The sequence below is a fragment of the Perna viridis genome, chromosome 14, assembly GCF_037379345.1.
Source record: "Perna viridis isolate PV_CMFRI_1.1 ecotype Kerala chromosome 14, ASM3737934v1, whole genome shotgun sequence".
Taxonomy (NCBI): Eukaryota; Metazoa; Mollusca; class Bivalvia; order Mytilida; family Mytilidae; genus Perna; species Perna viridis.
This window is the reverse complement of record NC_142458.1, coordinates 29,527,260-29,549,617: the sequence shown is the minus strand read 5'-3', so window position 1 is coordinate 29,549,617 and position 22,358 is coordinate 29,527,260. Positions and strand designations below refer to the sequence as shown.

At 33.3% G+C, this 22,358-nt stretch overlaps 1 protein-coding gene across 5 annotated transcripts; it reads right to left on the bottom strand.

Annotated features, from left to right (window-relative positions):
• Nucleotides 1-704: 704 nt before the first annotated feature.
• LOC148598928 (uncharacterized) lies at nt 705-21,814 on the bottom strand. Of its 5 annotated transcripts, XR_015918577.1 has the most exons (11): nt 21,682-21,814; nt 19,230-19,403; nt 18,614-18,711; nt 16,544-16,655; nt 15,572-15,688; nt 4,312-4,491; nt 3,900-4,037; nt 2,626-2,676; nt 2,229-2,363; nt 1,794-1,872; nt 1,507-1,563 (listed from the first exon to the last, which is right to left on the bottom strand). XR_015918577.1 is itself a non-coding variant. In XM_088561517.1 (10 exons), exons 1-10 carry the CDS (start codon nt 21,746-21,748, stop codon nt 1,137-1,139), a joined length of 1,443 nt encoding a protein of 480 aa, XP_088417643.1. In that variant the 5' UTR covers nt 21,749-21,813; the 3' UTR covers nt 705-1,136. The 5 variants fall into 5 exon arrangements, 4 of the variants coding, with proteins under 4 accessions (XP_088417643.1, XP_088417641.1, XP_088417645.1 ...); XM_088561517.1 differs by lacking the exon at nt 2,229-2,363 and having other exon boundaries at nt 705-1,563; nt 21,682-21,813; XM_088561515.1 differs by lacking the exon at nt 2,229-2,363 and having other exon boundaries at nt 705-1,563; nt 2,560-2,676; nt 21,682-21,812.
• Between the last annotated feature and the right edge of the window lie 544 nt (nt 21,815-22,358).

Genomic DNA, 22,358 nt, shown 5'->3' with positions numbered 1-22,358 from the left:
TGATACAGGGAAGATATGTAAACGTATAGAAAGGTCTGAAAAATTCCCAACGATGTTAGAACTGTCACATTTGCGATGCAAATTTTTGGTAGTTCCCTCCGCGGGACTCGAACTCGTACCGCTGAGACATCTATGGCAACACCGCCTGCACTAAGTCCAGCGCCCTAGACCACTCGGTCAGCTAGGCTATATAAAATATAGCTTTCGCTGGCCGGGTCATTCCTCCTCGTAGGATTAATCTAGGACTGTTACTCAGTACACGATGTATGTTTGTACGGGACAGTTCATTTAGGTGTTATTATGTAGGATAGAGGATCAAATTAATGATGCATGTCACAACAAATCAATATCATACAACGTCTCAGAATATGACGATTCTATTCGCTACACTGTGCAATCGGATCAAATTGATACAGGGAAGATAACGTAAACTTATAGAAGGGTCTGAAAAATTCCCAACAATGTTAGAATTTTTAAGTGTACATTTTGTTTACTTTTACGGTAAACGATTACTTGTAGATAGGTTGTGTGGATCAATTCATTTTGACGCTTTCAGTTAAACATGTATTGCTTATATAATCTTATCAATGATTTTAATTGAAACATTTCAAATACGTTATAATTCTAAAGATTTTTTTCAAGATGATTAGCGAGTTTGTGGAAACATCAAGAATAAAGAAGCAGTCTTAACTAGAAAAGTCGAATTGTTTTACGTTGTTTATTCTTTATTCTGTATTTCTTAGTTATTCCTAAATACTTAGACAAAAAAAAAACATATAGATATAAACAGCTGTCGGTGTTGACCGAGGCATACAATCTTAGAGAAGATTATTTTGAAAGATGATTTACAGGTGACTTCATTGTGACATTGTAAGCAACAACAAGATAAACAAATAACAAATACGTTATGACAAATAGGAAACATACACTGCATTGCTATTTTGTACAATTAAGTTTTTATCAAATGTTTGTTTACATTCAAAATACGATTAAGATAGTGTCCATAAATATCTAAATCCAATGAGTCGATCAAACATGATTTATTCCCAAAAATAAGGACGTCTTTTTACAGAATTACCATTGTCGCCTTATTATTCCAAAAGCTGAAAATAAATACTATAAAGTCAAATTTATAGTTATAGACTTTCAATATTGAAAGTATCATACTGGCAGTCTCTACTCGGACTATTATGCACAACAGTATTATATGTCGCATCGTCTTTTCCTGTCACACCTAACATGGTGTCATACATATTTGTGTTGGTTGCTTCTGTATTTGCCTTTGTTGCATGATCAAGTTTATCATATTCATCTTCATTTTTAACTTCAAGATCGTCTTTTGTTCTGTTTTGCTTGTTCTTTTTTAAAATAACAGCGTACTCTAGTCCATAAATATCCTCGCGTTCTTGATCGAAGGATTTGGTTGGTTTTGGATCTTCTTTGATTTGTTCAGCTATGCCGGAAAAACCATTGCTTTGTATCACGATTGCATTTATTTGATGATTTGTTTTTGATCTATTCTCGGTAGTTTGACTTTGTACATCTTTGAAAATTGCATTTCGTCTGCAAGTATAAAAAACATTGACAACATCTAAATGCTATCCAGAGAAAATAATTGCATTGTTATGATGCATGCTCTTTCATTTAAATATATTCTTTAGCAAACTCTTAATCTACATGTTTCGTACATGTGCGTCCTCTCTTTACACACAGAAATGATATTGTAAAATGTTATTTGAAAGTTCAAAGACTATGTGTTCACATAACAGGTAAAAAGGTGAAATCATTCTTACAAGTATCGTATGAAAAACACGGCTCCCATTGTGATGAGGAAAATAAATATGAAAGCAGCTGATATCCCAGCAATTAACGCTGCAAAAAGAAAACAAAGCAGAACGTTATCTTATAATACGTATATGTACATGCACCTAGCTAAATTGAGTATAAAACAATAGTGTTTAAAATATATGAGAGCACGATATATGTCGAGACTGTGGATGTGTTATTTTAAGAAATTGTAAATAGTCGATTTTTCTTTAAGGTGTTCTTGGGAGAGCTGCACTTTGCTTTAAATGGGGGAGGGTAATGATCCCGCCAAAGTACTTCAATCCTGCCGCATATTTTGTGCAGGTTCCAAGTTAGGAATTTATGGCCTCTGTATGTCCTTTTTGTTTGTACTTTCAGTTTTTTATGTTTTAGAGTCATTCGGAGCAACGTATTTGTTGTACCTGTGTATAATGTTGTTTTGGGAACAGCTGCATCCTGCCAGGTTGTATATGGGTTTCCTCGTCGTTCATTGGAGATCAACTAGAGGCCTTCAGCTGATACTTTTCATTTCGGTTGGGTTGTTTTCCATTCATTCTCTTTATATAATTACATTACACTTCGTTTATTATTTATGTTTTACGTATTATTTTTACTCGAAATGCTTTTCTTTCTCTTACTGGTTAGACAGAGTATGTTTGTGCTACCTAAATGCATTGTTTCGTCTTAAAACAAAATATCATTCATGGCGTGTAATAATGTGTAGTATCAATTATTCATTGGTTTGTTTCTTACCCGGGGTAGTAGAAGTCACATTGATAGTTGACCGATTCCTTAGAGATATTGACACATTCGTTATACCTGTTTTAAGGACAGGAAATGTTGATGGTATTGTGGTAACAGTAGTCATAACTGAAACAAATCAGTAAAAACTAACTTTGTATTTGTTCAGTAATTTATTTCAGTTGTAGCTGGATTTTTTTTCCATGCAAAATGCGATTGTAGGTATTACGGCTCCTTTTGGTATTACATTCTATGCTAAGCATGAAATATTTAGGACAGTATTGTTCACGTAAAGTCCATAAGAATTAATGTGATTTGACTTAATGTGAACGTCATTTGAAAAAGTTCACATGAAATTCTCTTGAAGACTCGATTCAGATACATTTCATGTGATATCTCTAAAAAAAAATTGTTTTCTCAGCTTGGACGAAAATATGATAAAATGCATATGAAAATCATTTGAATAATTGTACAAGTCAAAATTGATGTAATCTATAAATCAATTGAATATTCTCAAGAGTTACACTATTGCACTTCAGAAACCGGGGATGGAATAACACAAATCGTGATACCCTTGAGCTTGCAATGACTCTTGTTAGTAAACGACAAAAATGTCAGTTTTTTATAGATAAATAACGAAAAACGCAATTAAAACACTTGACTCCTTTTTGCATTCCACTTTAGATGAGCTGTCCCTACTTTCTAATTTTTTTACAGATGTTTTGTACATTATGCCGGGCTGCCCATTCCCTTTTATTGCTATATCGGTAAAACAGCATTCCACGATTCTATTGTCAATAGAATTTTACATTTGCCGGTTTCACAATTTGAAAACCAAAATATAATGAAGAAAAAGGAAAACAAATAGTTATCACAATACTTTTGCAAGTAATACATGTAATATCAGATTTTGGTTTGCTTTGTGTTCTAAATGAACTTCTTGATTTTTCCTCGGGCGTTGAAAATTGCATCGTGTTCGAAGAAGCGCTTATTTATTTGTCAGTATGAACAGTAACTGTCTTTCCACTAGATATTAATGATGCTCTTGGATTTTTTGTCGACGATGATTTTGTATTAGATTGCTTTTTTTGTGATATCTATATGTTATATAATTTTGCATTATTAATTAAGTAAGAATCGTCAATATTAAGACAGGTGTTGCTTTTTATAGGTATAACATAAGTGGAATTTCAGCAAGAAGACGTAATGATTACAAAGTGAAATTTGTTCCATCCTTATATAGATGTCCAGTGAGGTAATTGCATTGCTAATGAAGTCATACATATGTATGAAAAGATGCTGAACTCTACTTTATATCACTAGTGAACAGCATAATAGGAATTATTTCAAACCTAATTTGTCGTCGAATACACAAGCATATCCATCCATTTTATCGTCGCAACTTTCTGTTGATACGTTCCACATCTTTTGTTTATTACCCAGGCACAAACCAACCATGCACCCAACCTTGATAGTCGTGTCGTCTAAAACTACAATTATATCTAATGAAAAATATATTTTGTACATAATTTTTTTTTAAACTTTGTAATAAATACTTTCATATCTTAACAGATTTATTCGAAATAAGTCTTTCACTTGACTGTACACAACCCCATATCTTTATAAAATCTTAAATTAGATTATTCCATCCCCAACAAATCAAGGTACAAAAAACACAATTTTATATTTCCTATTTATGAGGTTAACTTTTTGTACCCGTTTCCATAGCTAAGCATACTATTTGTCTCAGTATACAGAATTTACCTGCTCCGGTCCTAGTTATATTCTTTTTGAAGCGCCTGATTCCCGTCCAAAATTGATTTAAGGTCTTGTTTGCATGCGAGCATATTCCGTCAAACTTTACAAAGGATGAAAAGCCATTACAAATCCTTTCCATATAGTCATATCTGTGAAAACTTCCATTTTCGATTGGTGTAAGTCCATCTGGAGATTTATGACAATTATTCAAATTTAAAGGTCTTCTTACACATGAAAAATTAAGAAAACAGAAAATGATTTGATTGCACTTGACAAATCAAATTTTATTAACTAGTCAGAAGGTGTCAAGAAACTCATTTGACATTTGGAAAAGTGACCAACTCCAGATAATTGGGAATTCTTTACACTATCAACAGCGCCTTGTTTTCAGAATGGCGTAATCTTTTACTTAAAAATATCGACAAATTTATATATGACCAATCCCCTCTGACTGCCAATCAACGACCTCACAAAACCAGAACCAACTGTGTGAGAAATCCGAAATTGCATATGTACAAACATTGAACAAGTTCGATGAACTTGTTAATAAGTACTATCTTTTAAAAAAAAGATAGCCAACGCGGTAATATGTTGTTCTTTGTACTTACAATTTTTCAACATTTCACTCTGAAAATAACAAATGGCACGCAATATCAATACAAATTTTTCGAACGCCACTTAGTTATCAGTATTTGGCCAATGGGGAAACAAAATTGCGATCAGGTGATCAGATTTCCATGGAAGAGCGTCTTTAATGTCAAAGGGTAAAAAGCGAAAATATACCGACTCCGTCGGAGAAAAGGACATGATGACATGACACAATTTGAACACTGTACCCTTATATAAATATTGCAAACATCGGTGGGTGTACCTGTTATACAAGGTGAGTTCTGGTTTTATCAGCAAATGAACTACGTATACAGGAAGTTTGAGAGCCAAAAATAACAATAAAGTTACAAAGCAACACATATCAAAATTGGAAGCCAAATCAAGCACCTTGTCAAATTATGTCATGTGCTGTACCTGGTAAGGAGTTGCAGAGTTCCAGAGGATTTGAAATTTCAAAAACAAATAAAATTGAAAATTGAAAATTGAAAACCTCGGTAATTAATCGATGGCATTATTCTTTTCTTCTTTTGCCTTTTTATGAGCAACTCGGCGGTCGTTTCCAGAAAAGCATAGGTCGCTTACCCTACCTGGTCCATGCTCCCAGCTTATATTAGAGACCGGCCTTGTGCAGGTCCGGGTGTTAAAAGAATAGGCCTACAGAAGCGCTAAGCTTGTCGTAACGAGCGACTAAATAGTGCTCAGAACCCTAGCCGGGGGCTAGGGCGCTCTGCCCACAGAGCAACTGGGATGTGTGCCCCAGGTGGTGGAATGGGTACCCCTGACGTGTTACATGCTGGGGTTGTCAGGCTATAATACGGAAAACCTGACCGCAAACCATAGTGATGCACCGTGTTGGGAAAGATGTCACGTTCCTCGCACGTTAAAGAACCCTACTGTGGTATTCTCCCGGAGTAGGAACCATAGGAGGCTAAATTGCCCGACCCTACCCACCTTTCCCTATTTCCAGTGGCAATCCAATTTGTCGACCCCATTGTCCTTGTGTCCCATCCCTTTTTCATTTCATCATCATTTCATGTTCATTTTATCATCAATTTCATGTTCATCGTCTGAATATAGCTGAAATATTGCTGCTCGGACGATAAACCCCAACAAACATATATTACAGACCGAGTTCCTCATTTACTTTTGTTACTTTGTATGTAGTATTTTGGTTTTTTTTATATGTGTTTGTTTTCCATGTCTGGTCTTTGTCACTGGATTACATTCTTTTGATTTTCACCGGAATCTTTGTTCCCTAGATAACTCTTTCCAGATAAATGAATCAGATAAGTCTTGCGTCTAGGTTTGTGAGTATACACGGCAACTAGCAATATCGTCGATAGAGTGGTTTTGACTTTAAACAAGAGGCTCCCAGGAGCCTGAATCGCTCACATTGTTAAAGAGTAATCAGGGGAACCAAGATTATAGCGGTAATCAAAGGAATTTAATCCAGAGACAAAAAACAGACATACACAACAAAGAACATAAAGTAACTAAAATCATACATACAAAGTATCAAAAGCAAATGAGCAACTCGGACTTCACTAAAAACTGGGAGCATGGACCAGGTGTACCGGCAGGGCAAGCGTCCTCCGCCCTTCCAAAAACACCCGCCGTGTTAATCACTAAATGTCAAGTGCGAGGTAGACGAAAGAGAAAAGGAAAACTATGACACGTTGAACAAATCAGTTTTAATGGTTCAGATGGATACACCCTTAGATCCACGAGTTCATGATGACGACAATAATACTTTTGTAGTGATGATTTCAATCTTGTAGCAACATAACCCTGCTCCAGAAGCCTATTTGGTAGAATTCTAGCAGAATACAAAAAGTCTTCGGTTTCGGCAAACTCTGGCATAACGTATGAGTTGTGACATGAACACTCCATACGCAGTTGCTGAAGGGATGTTGCCATATATGAAAGGAAATTTGACAATTTTGAAAGAAATGTCTTCACGTTTGTCGTAAAGTTTGGTCAATAGTTTTCCTTTACCATCGATTTCTATGTGTAGGTCAAGAAATGAGGCTGACTTCACAGTGTCTGTAGTATGTTTTATCTCAAGTTATTTGGGTAATTGCGATGTATCCAATCCCCAAAAATTAGAATTGTTTAAAGATTATACATCATTATAGCAAAAACTGAGATTAAAGGATCTGGTTAAAGGATATTCTTTCTTTCGGATTAGATCATTTAAACATCTTTTTCTGTGTATTTGGAAGATGATTTGGAATTATTTCTTACAAAGTATGAGGAATCTCTACCAAGAACTATATATTTGTATCTAGGCGTACCATCTTTATTGGAAAAACACGATGTATAATGATTTTAAGTAGGGCTTTTAACTGAGTATGTAAAATAGAAATATACAGTGATGAAAAATCATAGGTTTTAATGCTATTATATTCTGATAATAGTCTTGAACTGATTGTCTCCAAAAGATCTTTCGAATTTTTCAGGATACGCATTGAATTAATACCACTACGGGAGTAACAAGTGTTGTGGTAGGACTGCAAACCCTCTTTTATAGAAGTATAGAAGGAAAAAGTTTTGAAAGAGTATTGGTGGTACATTGTGCGATCCAGCTATGTAAGTTGTTTGTATGGATTGTTGTAGAGTTTATGAATCCAGTACATAGACGGTAAATCACAATCATCGTCCTTGGTAGAGAGACTAAAGTTTGTCTTCCAAAGGCAATAAATTTAACAAGGAGTTGTCAAACAAGAAGATTTTGGCGGTACTTGTCATAAATCGTTTCAGCAATTAAAAGTTTCTTTCTATCTATTATAGTTATCAATATATTGGCTAAAAACTGTCAGAAGGCATCATTTTTCCTCTTTCATGGGCAATAGCTCTTACAAGGAGTCGCCTGACATCTCTGATCCCTGACGACTTTTGAAAGTCTTACAATAAGGATTATTTCAGCAATAGAAAGAGTTTGGCTAAACCTAACGTTTTCGGAGATATATAAGATGAACTACCGTCTGACCCCATGTTCAATTTTTAGTAACGGCAGCCATCTTTTTCAACGATTCAAAAATTTCCACCTCATTTCTATGCAAGGTACATTCATATCAAGTTTGGTCCCAATTGGTCAAGTAGTGTCAGAGGAGAAGGTTTTTGAAAGAAATAACATTAAAAATAGCAAAAAACGTCAAAAAGGGCAATAACTCCAACATGGCTTTACAGATTAAAATCAAAATTTGACCACAGATAGATCTCATCATGCTAAACACTTTTACCCATAGAAAAATCTGTCTAAACCTAACTGTCTGATCCCCATGTTCTATTTTCAGTAACGGCGGTCATGTATTTTCCTCGGATCAAAAATCTCCACATCAGTTCTACATGTATTCAGGATACCCCAAAACATTCATACCAAGTTAGGTTCCAATTGGTCAAGTAATGTCAGAGGAGGAGAGTTTTGAAAAATTGTTAACGACGATGACGACGAACGCCAAATGATTGCAATAGCTCACATGGCATTTGACCAAGTGAGCTAAAAAAAACAAATTATTATAGATATTTCGGTGTGTTGTATGTTTGTTTCGGAGACAATACCCTTTTGCCGGCAGAATTAGAGCAAAACACATACACAGATCCAAAAGCACATTTATTTGTATGCCGACAATAAATATCGGAAAAAGTAAATAAACTTAGCATTGCAGAGATCTTTTTTATGCAATATAACATAATAAAGAAGGAATTTAAACGCGCATCAAATAAACACCATCTCACTAGTACTGAGTTTTAAGTCTTAAGCCTTTAGACTTTATAAATGTAATGACTAGTTCATTTTAATTCTTAGTATTATTTACATTCATTTAAAAAAATATTAAAGTCAAATTTTTATTGTTTATCTTTTATCCAGTTTAGTTTATTCAATATCCGTCCGTTTGATTTTAAAAAAAAAATCTTATACAGAAGATTTTAAATGCATGTGATCAATTTTTCGGGTAATTGAAGAAAAAAACTTTAAAGCGACAAGATGTACTGAACTGACTCCGAATTATATTTGTATTTAACCTGCATTCTAAATATTAGACTGAAATATAATCATAAATGTTATCTATTATACCAAGTTAAAAAGATTTGTTTCGTTAAAACCCCCCGTAAACACCCATTAACCATGTCCGTATTCCAGAATGTCGTGTACTTGTTTTTAGTTGCAGTTATTTTTAAGTCATCAAATAAAAGATTGCAAGCTGCGAAACGCGTTTGCAGATAATGGAAGTCGCTACCCGACACCGTACAAAGATAAAAGAAGCCGTACGTGGTACAACATCAATCGAGTCCTATGGCGACAGATTCTTCATTAAACTCTCAATTTTCAAGTTAATTTATTAATCGCGTTTTATTACATCGGCTTTGTTTATTCTAAACACTCTCATGTTCACGTACTATAAAATACATTTAAAAGTGTTAATAGAGGGGCATTCCCTTGGTAAACACGCAGAACAAAAAACTATGGTACTTGTAAACCACTAAAAGAATTAGAATATCACACAAGTATAAGAAACAATGCTTTGTGTCATATATTGATCGACCTTTCTCTACGTGTTGTAAATGTACTCCTAATAAACTGTTCATATTTTAATGAGCTAATTAATTTAAAGCGTGTGGAAATATTTTCACACCCACATGAGATACATTTGTATTAGAGTGAGCCAGAAAATCAACACAGCAACTTGACTGCTACATGTAATAGGACAGGTTTTGTCTGAGTCCTACAGTCAGGTTTCACGAAGGCTGAACATCTAACAAAGATCCCCTAAGGGGCGCTCATTATAGACTAAAACATTATAGAGGTCGCAGCCTGTTTTTTTTAAAGATGATTCTTTGCTACCAAATGCCAATTTGCACTAACTTTGCTTTAAATATATTAAATTCTCAACTACAAGGGGGGGGGGAGAAACAAACTTAAATTAACAATAACATTAACTTTACATGTTATGTATACCTATATATGTAATAGTTCATGTGACACCGTTTAAATAGTCAAAGTTTGAAGATTTGTTTTAAGTATGGGGAAACATATATACGCCCAACACACATCATTTTAACCTAGACTGCGCTTTTTGGGTATTGCCACTTGAATTTGAATATTTCTTTAAATAGTTGTTTTTCTTGTCTTCAGTTTTGTATAACCCTCCACTCGTACCACTGTGACTTCTATGGCAACACCGCCTGCACAAAGTCCAGCGCCCTAGACCACTCGGTCAGCTAGGCTTTATAAAAATATAGCTGGACTTTATTCAGGCAGTGTTGCCATAGATGTCACAGTGGTACGCGTTCGAGTCCTGGGAAGTCCTAAAACTTAGTCAGTACCCCAAACAAGTAACAGTTAAGTCGAACTAGTGATCTACGAAATTCATTAATTTTACATGCTCACTCAAATATAAAAAAAATGTCAATATAAAAACGTCTAAGCTCAGATTATTTTATAACAGCTGTGTTATCATATAAAAGCATCTAACCATTTATTTATTGTATTGTAGTCTCCCCAACCTGTTTTATATTTGCAGTTCTTTAACAAGGATGCTGAAATAATGTTTTGATCTTACAGGCCTACTACACTTGTACTAAATAGACATTTGATACTTCAAACAATTGGTGTTGGTGGTCCATCAAGAGAATTTATTTCATGAGGCATTTAACATGTAGACGTGATTTTTCAAATCAAGTATATACAGTATAAAGTCTTCTAAATTACTAAAGTCAGTGGCAAAATAATTTTCAAAATGAATGCATGTGCCCAATATGGATGATGTGTTTCCCACGAGGGCTTACTCAAAGAGGAGAGACAGATATAGAAAATAGACAAATAATTCAAAATCTTGTATGAAAATAAACTTATAAATTCTTCATTGTAAGGTGAGTATAAAATTTAATTGGGACTGTATATGTCAATACATGTATAAGCACTTTGTACACTTCATATTTAATATTATTAAATATTAGGTTTTTAGGCATGTATTCCCGATGAAAGCAAAGGCATATTAACATGATTAAGGTATTCCTCTGTATATGTTACTTATATCGTTGCATGGTAGACATGACCACATGATGTTATATATCAACCCAGTCTGAGTTTAAGGATGTTTAAAGGGAAGCCATATCCAGACAAAGGAAGAAAGTCATAAAACTATACACCAATACTGTGGCTTCAAAGACAGTTTATGGTCCATGATAGGTGTCTGTCACGTCTGTCTAGTTAGCTTAGAAATAAAAGGGAAAATTCCCAACGATGTTAGAACTGTCAAATTTGCGATGTATGAGAAAAATGAAAATCAATTGGTTATTAAGTTAAAACATTAAAGACAATTGTTTTCGTTACCCTGATCTCGTTTTAATGTATTCAGAATAAAAGGAATTGATATTTCTTCAAGTAAAAAACTGTGTCAATATCTCCTAAGAGCAAAAGTGCAATATTAATTTCCTTTTCAAATAGCATGCAACTAATCAACTGTATAGTCTCAAAAAGTTTCAAAGCTAAATGAAAACCAAAGTATCGGCTACCGCTAAGGCTTATTTTGCAATATTGAGTAAATTCTTAAGGGTTTTATCTTCTTTTACACTTCCCTCGGCTCAATTTTTTTTTTATTTCATATAAAGATAACAAAAACCTAAAAAAGAACAGTACTTCAAAGTCAGACCAATGCATCGCTGACAAATAAAAACCTGCATGCATCATCGACTGTTATTAACAACCTGTAGACAATAAATAGTCCTGGTCATGGTCAGTTATAAGCGTTATTGCCGACACTTGCCTGGAAGTTCTTGCATAAAAGATTTAATAACAGACGGTTTTATTTGATTTTGTAAAATTAATTTAGTGATTTATAAACATTTTAAATGCCCTTTCCAGTGGAAGAGCTTTAATTTGTTAAAAAAATCTTCTTATTGGTCTTAGTGCTACCTGTATGGTCTTGGTCTTCGCGGTGTTTAGACAATACTATGAAAAAGAATAAATATATTTCAGTCAAAACAATTGGGCAAGTTACAAATAAACCTTACGAAATGTAAAATTGATTTTGATTGTATTCTAGATATTCCTTGATATAAAAAGTTTAAGCGATACATCATAAACACAGCTGCCATTTATTTGCCAAAATTTCTCACATTTGATACCAATTCATCAATACGAATAAATACAATAAAATACCAATTTTATATATTGTAAATTTCTATATGCTGTGCACGTATTTCAAGGAGTAACCTCTCATCAGCAGCATTAAAATCAAATATGTAGGAAGATCATAATCAAAATATTAGTTGTATTCATGAAGTGCAAAATATTAGTTGCATACAAATAATAAAGAATATATGAAATAGAAAAAAAAACATATTTAACCTACTCCAACACCTACATCTGTCTGTAAATTTTATTGTACTTCTGCGAATGCGCTATGTTTGTTTTAAATTGATATTTTGAAAGTTTTTTTTTATCACGATTTTGTTTTACATGTGGATCTACTGTTAGACATTCCGAATGCAGGCCGTATTTAAGTGCGCGGTGAAAGTATTTATCAAAATCCCAAGAAATGTATTTACACAGCAATTTATGCACTTTACGAGAGATTCAGAATACTGACTTAGTTACAAAATATCATTTATATAAAAACCATCTTATCGCGGCCTGTCGCCGTCTTAACAACATTTTAGGCACAAGTCTGAAATAGGCTGAACGTGACTGAACCGGTACTGAATACGAATGATTGGACCGACTTAAATAGACTTAAATAGACTGAACAGGATTTAAATGGCTACGGCCAATATCAGTCTTAACAGTTACTGAACGACTGAACTAGTCTTAACAATTTTTTGATCAGACAAGTCAGACTTGTCCAGATCGAAATGACCGTTTAAGAGAGTAATCAAGGGAACCAAGGTTATAGCGGTAATCAAAAGAACGCAATCCAGGGACAAAGACCAGACATGGAAAACAGACACACACAACAAAGAACACAAAGTAAATGAGCGACTTTACCAAAGTATTACTGTCTTATAGACTTATAACCTGAATGCAAAACAATAAATACTGTCAGAGATCACTAAAGAGTTTCCCAGAAGTTTAAACATATTTTGAAGTAAACTCTTAAAATACCCGAACACTAAAGTGATATCATCCATGGTATCAAAACGATTATCAATTTTGAAAATCAAATTAATATGTAGTATAACGAGACAAGGACACATTTTCTAACTGTGGACAAGTGCATGGAGTCTGTATTGGGGTTAACTAGTTTTATAAGATCTCAACCACTCGATGTCTTAATGTAAGGTGAACAAAAATATCTGCAACAACAATCAATCACACAATGAAATTCAGTAAATAATTCTTTCGAAAGGATTCCTCAACGTAAATCCTTTAAACAAAATGAGGTACCAACTGAAAGACGTAGTACCATATCAAAAGATAATAATAACATTATAGCTACCAGCGTCAAAAATAATTGGTTACTACCGTTCCAGTGGACTGCATTTTAAGAAATAAAGAAAAGTACTGGAAGGGTAAAATCTGATATATTGGAATACTACTTATGACTTAGTTTTGTTTACGCAGAGATGCAATACGGGTTCGCATATGCCTATTTGTGAATGCACGATTTATAAAATAGGAATAAAATTGACAAATTTAAAACGGGGGTTAGTCATCACGCCAAGGTAATTTAACCCATTGCTATTCTCTTTATTAATGATGTGAAAATCGTCACATTTTCGAATAAATCTATTTAGGGCAGTTGAATTTAATCCATCAGACTTAGTTTGAAAGTATATAGACACCATTTTTGTTTACAAATACAATTCCTGTGTGGGATAAACTTCCCACTTGCCCCATACCTCATTTCCTTATGGCCCATTCCCCATTGGCCCATTACCTATTTCCTATTATCCCACTTCCTATTCTTAATTACCCTTCCATCAGTGTATCCCCTTTTCCAATGCCCAATTCCCCATTCATGAAAGACAAAGTAAAGCTAATATTCCATCATAGACCTGTAATTGAAAGATGTGCAACTGTAGCATTATTAAAGTAGGAGATGTGGTACGATTGCCAGTGCGACCGTCATCCATCAAAAGTCAAGCAACGAGTAATTAAACTTCTACAGGCTGTGGCGATGTATTTATTGATGGATACCATTACCAAAAAGCAAGCTATAAAGCATTAATATACCAATATTGATTTAGAAATCTCGCTGCTGGGTTCGGCAATGACCGAAATCACGCGACTCTTGCGTTGTGCATTATCGCCACTTTGAGCTGTATGATTATCAAAACATTCATCTATATATAAAATGTGAACGGTGGTTAGTTCAAATGTTAAAAACAGTATTGTTAATGCTACTTTTTATTGTTATTCATTTGAATTTAAACAAGGGAGGACGATCTATCTTTTCCAAAAATGGCGACTTGTCGCATGTCTATTAAATTTTGTATTATAATCTTTAAAACCTTAAAAAAGAAGCATGCATACTAAACGTTTTAAAAATCCTTAAAAAAAACTTATGTTTCTAGTTATACAGTATCTTCTATTAATGCTATATACATTTGTATCCCATTTTTTAAGAAATGAAAGGATGTGTTATAATTTCAATTTGTTTTAGATATGGATCATTAGGAATACATTTTGTATGATCTAAAAACATACACATATCAAAATTCTATGAATTTTTGGTAAAAACATACTCAGCATTGTATTATTATGATATATTTGCTTAATGTTTATGTTATATTTTTCTGAACATAAACAAAGTGCATTTATTTACGTGAAAAATATCGTTTTTTTCTAACACATGGATCAATGTGAATTTTTATCAATCATTAATTCAGATTGTATAAAAATTCATAATTTGTTTGATCAAGCTCCAATCACTTAACATTTAACAGTAGCAACAGCATTTGCTATTCTTTTCGCTCGTTACGTACAAAAATCAATTTTTGTTCTACATTGGTCATTGCAAAACATCTTACTTTTTCATCTTTTTAAATTGGTCTGAAATCATTGCTAAAATGATAAATAAGTCAATATTACTGTCATATTGGTGGCTGCAGCAAATACATTGTACTCCAAATTCTTTTATAAGACATATTTCTGTTCGATGTACGTGTGTAAGCATTAATTTTCATGGTGGTCTTAATCTATTGTTAATGGATTTACTTATGCTAAATTTATACTTTACACTTTTAATTATCAAAATGGTATGAAATGGTATGGTATGCAATGTCAGATATATCAACGTTAGCATCATACGTCTGGCTGCGACACATGTTTTTCAGTCCAAATTCTTCAAAATGACATACTTCTGCAACTTGTATGAGAGCAAACACTTGCAATATCATTGTTTAAAATATTAAATATGCAAATATAAGTATAGTGTGGGCGGTTGCTACACAAATATTTTGGTTTTTATTCTAAACAAAGCACATTTTTGGCTTTAATTTAAATGCACGCACATATTTATACGTCTAAAATCATTGTGCAAAATGTTCACATTGTCAATATTAAAGTCATATAGGTTATGGTCGTTACTAATCGTAAAAGAAGTTTGTTTTTAATTATTATGCTATATGAAAAATATCAAGCATGTTTCATGACACGTTTCTAGGAAGTGTACAGTTATTTTCTGTTATTTGTGTTATAAAAAACACTTACTACATGATGCAGGTAAGGTAGTTGTACATCTTGTCGGTGCAAGCAAATTTTCATACGAACTGCAGTCAACTTTTACACACATTTCGTCTTCAGTTAATGGATTAGTGATATTTATCTCTGAAAATTTCAGAAAAGGATTCATACAATGAACAAAAGTTTAGAAGTCTATATAAAATCGAAAGCTAAAATGTTCTATTCCTTAAGCTGTCTTGTGTAAAATGTACAAACACTTCGACGACGGCATACTTAGTAAACGCCTATCAAACTTGTCATTTCATTTGTGTTTTTGAACAACATCTTCCAGGAACTTTAAGTGTTCATACATCATTGCAAGAAGGGTAACCATAGCACTGAAACATTCACATGTAACTATATGATTTGATAATTTTATAATATGAGTCAATGGAGAAATTGCAATTCTGTGAATTTCATTTTTGTACAAACACGTACGTCTCAAATTTATTTGTCTGTTTTAAAACCACAAGATTTGTACGTATTTGGTGTTAAAGCACTTGTAATTTGGACTCGGAAGCATCCTGCAAAGCTCCTTTTCAACGGAAGGAGGAACACTCATACACAAATATGTATTCATTCTTTTTCATATATTATCAACTTTTATTGTAATGTATGTTTGAACATTGTCATTGGTGAACGTAAAGTGTCTATTTTTTGTGTATTTCTTCATCTCGGTAATAGCCGTTCCAAGCAATTCCAAATTTTATTATCCATTTTAAAACTTTATAACCGACCAAACCTAATATAAGTAATGATACAAATAAATGACACTAGAATAATAATAATAAAAAAATATTTTGGAGAAAAGATGCCGAATATGAAAATGATTGAATGTTGCTTGATATGGGTTTGAATTCGTATATATGATTAATATTTTTTTCAGAAATTCTTACATGAAATATTACGAAAGATAGGAAATCCATTTTTCTTTGGCAAGATTATTATATAGGCCCTTACCTGTCACCTCAAACACTTTTATAACTTTAGATTGGATATTCGGTTGAGAGCAATAAGAGTACGGTTTTGGATAGCCAGCTGGAATGTTATGGAGACAAATACAGAGTGGCACCTTAAATTATGAATAGATCATATGAATGTTAAAAAATAAATCCAAATGAATCTATACCATCAACACTTCATAGCTGCAAAATATATTACCACACCTAATTCGAAACTTTTAACGTCCATAATCACAGCTGTCGCAGTTGGTGTTCAGACTACAGCAGCGCTTCTGGTTATTGCCATAGAGGTATTAATTAAATGTGGATCCTGCGAATTCAAAGGATCTTCAGGAAACCCATCAAGACTAATAACTTTTCAACATTCAAAATGCTATTACTAATACTCTGTTGAAATGTTGACACAAAAACGTTATGTATAGTATTACTCAAGAAAAATAAATGGTACACCTAGTTACTAGTACGTACATTGTAGTGCTTGATAGCGATTCCTCATATTTTGTAAAAACTCTATTCCAAATCATCTTACAAATCAACTGAAGACGATGTTATCAAAACACTTATTTTTTTTTTATTTACTACATTTTTATCCAGTGGTCAGCATTCCAGTGGAAAAATGTGCTGCGCTACTAACTGACCTATTCCGTCACTCTTACGAGCCTGACTTTATAGCTGATATGTTCCAAAAGAAAAAAATCGGTTAGCCAGATACTTTCAGCGTCCGCTATATAAATGACGTTTCATCCCTAAAAAATCCTAGTTAGGGGAATTTAGAACATCACATACACCCCAAAGAATTTTAGTCATAGTACACAACAGATACTATGAAGTTAGCCGCATTATTTCACACACAATTAGAGACTGATTGTAAAGGGAAACTCAAAACAAAACTCAACGACAAAAACAGTGACTTCTTATCCATATTTCTTTTATGTGTGGCAACATCCCCTTCAGCACTGGTGTATGGAGTGAGTTTTCATATCACAACTCATACTTTATACCACAGCGTACTTTAGCTTTGCGGACGTTTTTTTTAACTTACCCTTGTACTTCTTACAATAAGGGTTCTGGAACATGGCAATGTCGCAGCAGTTTTTTTGTCGTCATAATGATCTCGTGTGCCCTATTAGAACCGATTTGTTCACAGTGTGAAGACATTTCTTTCTTCTTTCGTCTACTCCATACTTGACATTTTATGAGCAACTCGGTGGGTGTTTCTAGAAAAGCAGAGGTGGCTTACGCTACCAGTGCACCAGATCCTTGCTTCGAGTTTTTGCTCTACTCCGAGTTTACCCTTGTTTCTTTGTACGTGTTATTTTTTATTTTTATTTTTATTTTTATTTTTTCATGTTCGTTGTTTTTAGTAACTGTTGTCTCTATGTGGACTTTATCCTTGGATAACATACTTTGGATTTCTGCTCGAATCTTAGCTTCCTTGCTTAGTCTATGAAACATGGAAAGATCTCAAATTTCCACTTGTGCATGTTATTGTACAAATCTTATCTGTCGCTTACAAGGTTATTACTAAAGGTATTGAATAGGTCGTCTTGCAAAGCACCGGACAGAAACATCGGATGAAGGGGCTACAAAAATCACATAAGTATCGATTTTATGGTGAAAGTTGTTTGTATGTAGGTTTTCGGGTAGTACAGCAGATATAATTCATGTATCCAGCGTGTTTTTCAGTTACTTAAACATCTTTTTTTGATTTACAGCATACTACATGTACTAGTGCAACATGTAATTAATTATTATAAGTGCACTTAGGTTCAAACGATTTGTGAATAAAGCGTATTTAAATAAGAGCTTAAATAATTTTTTTTTCAGCGACATGAATAAGTATCATCTGACTCGACTACTTTTTTTTCCATATCAGTATTGCTAAACCTTTGTGCCCTTTTAACGAAACACATAAATTCAATGCACTACGTTACTTACAGTACGTACAACCGTTTCAAGCATCGACAGCATAACGTCTGGTGGTTATTAAAAATGTTTACCCATTAGATCGATTCCTACCATACAATTTTGTTTGTCTTTTAGAACTTGAAAATTAAAGTAAACTTACTTTGACAATAATATAGCCAATATATGATGTATTGCATCGTGATAAGCAATCGTCAATGGTCTCATGGATAAATTGTGTCTCTTCAAATTCATAACAGCCTTAAAAAATGTGTAAATCAAATTGCATTAAACATCATATTTGTCTTGCTTGCACAATGATTTTCATTTTGTCATGTTTCTTTAACTGTTTCTTAAATTGGTTGATATAGCAATAAATTTTTGCCTCGCAGACCTGTTATTGACATGATGACATATGATGTCGTTTTGTCAAAGTTATTTGATAAGGCTTAGATTTTCAAGTTTTCCATGTTGACATCGAGGGAATATAATAAACACACTTTATGACTATACATTTTTTTAAATGCATTCATCTTAAAAAGAAATTTATAATGATCAAGACATTGCTAGTTTTTGCCTTCATTTGTACACATTTTTGAATAAAGATTGTAATAAGCAGCTTATCTTAATATTTTTATGTCGTAAATGTGATTGCAATCTTTATTGTATGCTTACAACATCTTATCATACTTTGTTGAGTTATTAAAAAAGCATGATGAATTTTTGTATACATGGTGCTTATGAAATTATTGCATATGAAAAGATATAATAGCAATTACCTTTAGGTTTCAGCCACTGATAAATTTGATATCCACTAAGCCAAACCTTTGAAGGATATTGCTGTAAGTTGTTACATTGTACATCACCATCACTTCCTAGCGTACCACCATTGTTAATGCATATTTTATTTGCATTATTCCATGAAATACGATTTGAGAATATCTTCCCTGAACCTAAATATATCAGTAGTAATGCAATTGAAATTCATTAAATGTACTCTGCTTGATAAATTTGATATATTTTGTATTGTTTGTGTTGCGTTGTTCCCTTGCATGATAAGATATTTGAGGAAGTGAGGCTAAGCGAAGCTACAAAAACCTCCTAAGTCTTGAAGAGACATGTGAATGTACTTCTTCTCTCTTCAACTACTATCCTTTGGATCATGTCATCACTGGAGATTTTAATATCATAGAGAATGAACTCCTACATAATGTAGTTTCTCATGGTAAAAAATTCAGAGAACCTCAGCGCCTAAGTTGGAAACTTAATGTCAAAACCATGATGGATGCTGTTGAAGATTATGCCAGATCATGAGGCACTTGAAAGCCTTTCCACATACCATGAGTAATATCTTATCGTTCCTGTGAACAAAGCTTCGAACAACATTGTATATTTTGTTTGTAAAGTGCGTTCCTTCAGTTGCTTTATTAAGGAATAAGGCATTAATAGTAACATTCCCGTTAATGCCACATGTTAACATCGAAACAAATGATGAGGTCTTACCTTACTTGTAATGGATTCCCAAACTTCATAAGAACCCATACAAAGAAAGGTATATTGCAGGATTTTCATCTTGCTCCACAAAGGAGATTTTAATTCATGTTACAAAGATATCGTCCGCAGTGACAGATGACAGCAAACTTATTTCAATACCACCTACTCTCGAATTGGCATTTATCATATTTGGATTTTTAAAAATTCTTAAGATATTCTTCAAAACCTAAAATCCCGCAGTTTTTCGGAAATTAGTTCTCTCAATTTTTTTACTTTCCAACTCTTTACACTACCTAACCACATGATAAATTGAAATAAAGGACGTATACGTAAATCTTTTGCTGTTTTAAAAAAATATGTTAGGTTATAAATCCACATATTTTTCTATAACATCGCAGAAGAGAAGAATGTGCTACACAGAAAATCAGGTTTGCAATATGCTTGATTTTCTCATTGATAACATATTTGACACATTTTGAGGAGCTATTTTTCAACAACAAGTTGGTATTCCGATGGGCACAAACTATGCTCCTCTCCTAGCCGATTTGTTTTTTATATTCATACGAGACTGAATTTCGTCAGAACCTCGTAAAAAATAAAAGATGCTTATCTTTACATGCAGATATATTGATGTATTGTCCATCAACAACACTTCTTTTGGTAAATGATTACCGTCAATGTATCCACCAGCGCTGTAGATAAAGGAGACTTTAGAGAAACAACATGTCTGCATATTGTTTAGACATAAATCTCGAATTTGACAACAGTGGTCATCTCAGCACTAACATATATGATAAAAGAGACGACTTTAATTTTAATATCATAAATTTTCTTTTTACATGTGCAGCAATGTTCCTTCACCTCCTGCATATGGTGTTTATATTTCACAATTGTTGTGCTACGCTAGAGCAAGTACTACTACTCTGATTTCCTTGAACTCCTTAAGGATCTGCGTAACAGACTCAAGTACAGACTGAATTATTGATATGACGAAATGTGTCTTAAAAGGACTCTTATCAAATTCTTTTTTTAGATATCAGTCCTTGTTTGAAAAAACTCAGGTTCTTCTAAAACAATGAGTAATGTTTGTTTGGTTGTTTTTTTTTTTTTTTTTTTTTTTTTTTTTTTTTTTTTTTTTTTTTTTTGTAAAATGTTCCTTATGCTGATATGCCCACTGATTTACCTGTTATGACAAAAGTATGCAAATGCGTTTTAATCTCCACTGGTATAATCGTGCCTCAATGAATAAATCAGTTTTCATGGTGCAGATGGATACACCATGACGATCCACGAGTTCATGATGACGACCATAAAACTTATCCTCATTTACATTATATTATTTCTTAAATTATTAATCGTTATTTTTGTTATTTTACATGTTGGCAAATAAGAAATTTCAACAGCTGAACATTAATTAAATATTTCAGATTCAGAGTTTGGCGGGAAACGGATTTTAGTTAAGTCACCAATAACCGGAACGCAAAGACAAACAAAAAATAACGGATATGAACTCAGTTGCTACAGTGCGTTGGGTGTGTTCACTGATTTTTCTAGAAACACCCACCGAGTTGCTAAAAGACGAAAGACCATGACTGCAACTGCATTAATACATTGATTTCCAAACAAAAGTCTTTTCGAATGACTCGCATACTTTATATTCGTTCTTTCACAATAGGAGTAATTTGTGAAATAAGGATTTTTTTAACTTTTCGCATATAACAATAAACATGTACTTACACTGGACCTCTTGGCACATAAAATCACAGAAAATAGGAAAATAAATAAAAACCTTCACATATTTCATTTTACAAAAATAAAGTTAAAATACTTCCTCTTTATAATAGGATCGATATCAGCATAGATAAAACGGTTTATACTACAATCAGTGTATTTTTATTACACAAAGCGGGGTATGTTTTGATTCACATGTTCATTTTACAATAGTCATAACTTGTCTTCATATAACAAATTTAAACAAGGTAATACCGAGAGTATTAGAATTCTAGACAACTGTTAGATTGCAAATTGAAGAAGAAACATACAGATGCATTGTCGATACCTAGGTGCCTAACGAGGGAGGAAATAGGGAAAAACGCGGGCATAAAAAACAGTCGACGAATAAAAAAAAAGTTATTGTAAAACAAAAAGGTAGTAAAATGTACTCAGAAAAATAAGTCTATCAAAATTACAATCTTTGCAGCGCAGTAGCACAAGCACGCTTTGTAGCAACAGTAATTGAGCATGACATAGTGGTGTTTTCGTCATATTGGAAAGAGATCTTCGTGTCTTTCAATGAAGTTTTGATGACACAACAATATTCAGAGCGACGACATTTAATTTTGATCAACATATTTTAGCGATTAGTTGTTGATTCAATTTGCCCATATATATTTTATTATAATACTGCTGATGAG

Coding starts and splice junctions, on each gene's coding strand:
- LOC148598928 (XM_088561515.1), bottom strand. CDS start 21,748: ATGAAATATGTGAAGGTTTTTATTTATTTTCCTATTTTCTGTGATTTT. Junction 18,712..19,229: donor TCAGTGGCTGAAACCTAAAG/GTAATTGCTATT, acceptor ACATTTTTTAAG/GCTGTTATGAATTTGAAGAG. Junction 4,492..15,571: donor TACCTTACCTGCATCATGTA/GTAAGTGTTTTT, acceptor ATAAATCTCCAG/ATGGACTTACACCAATCGAA.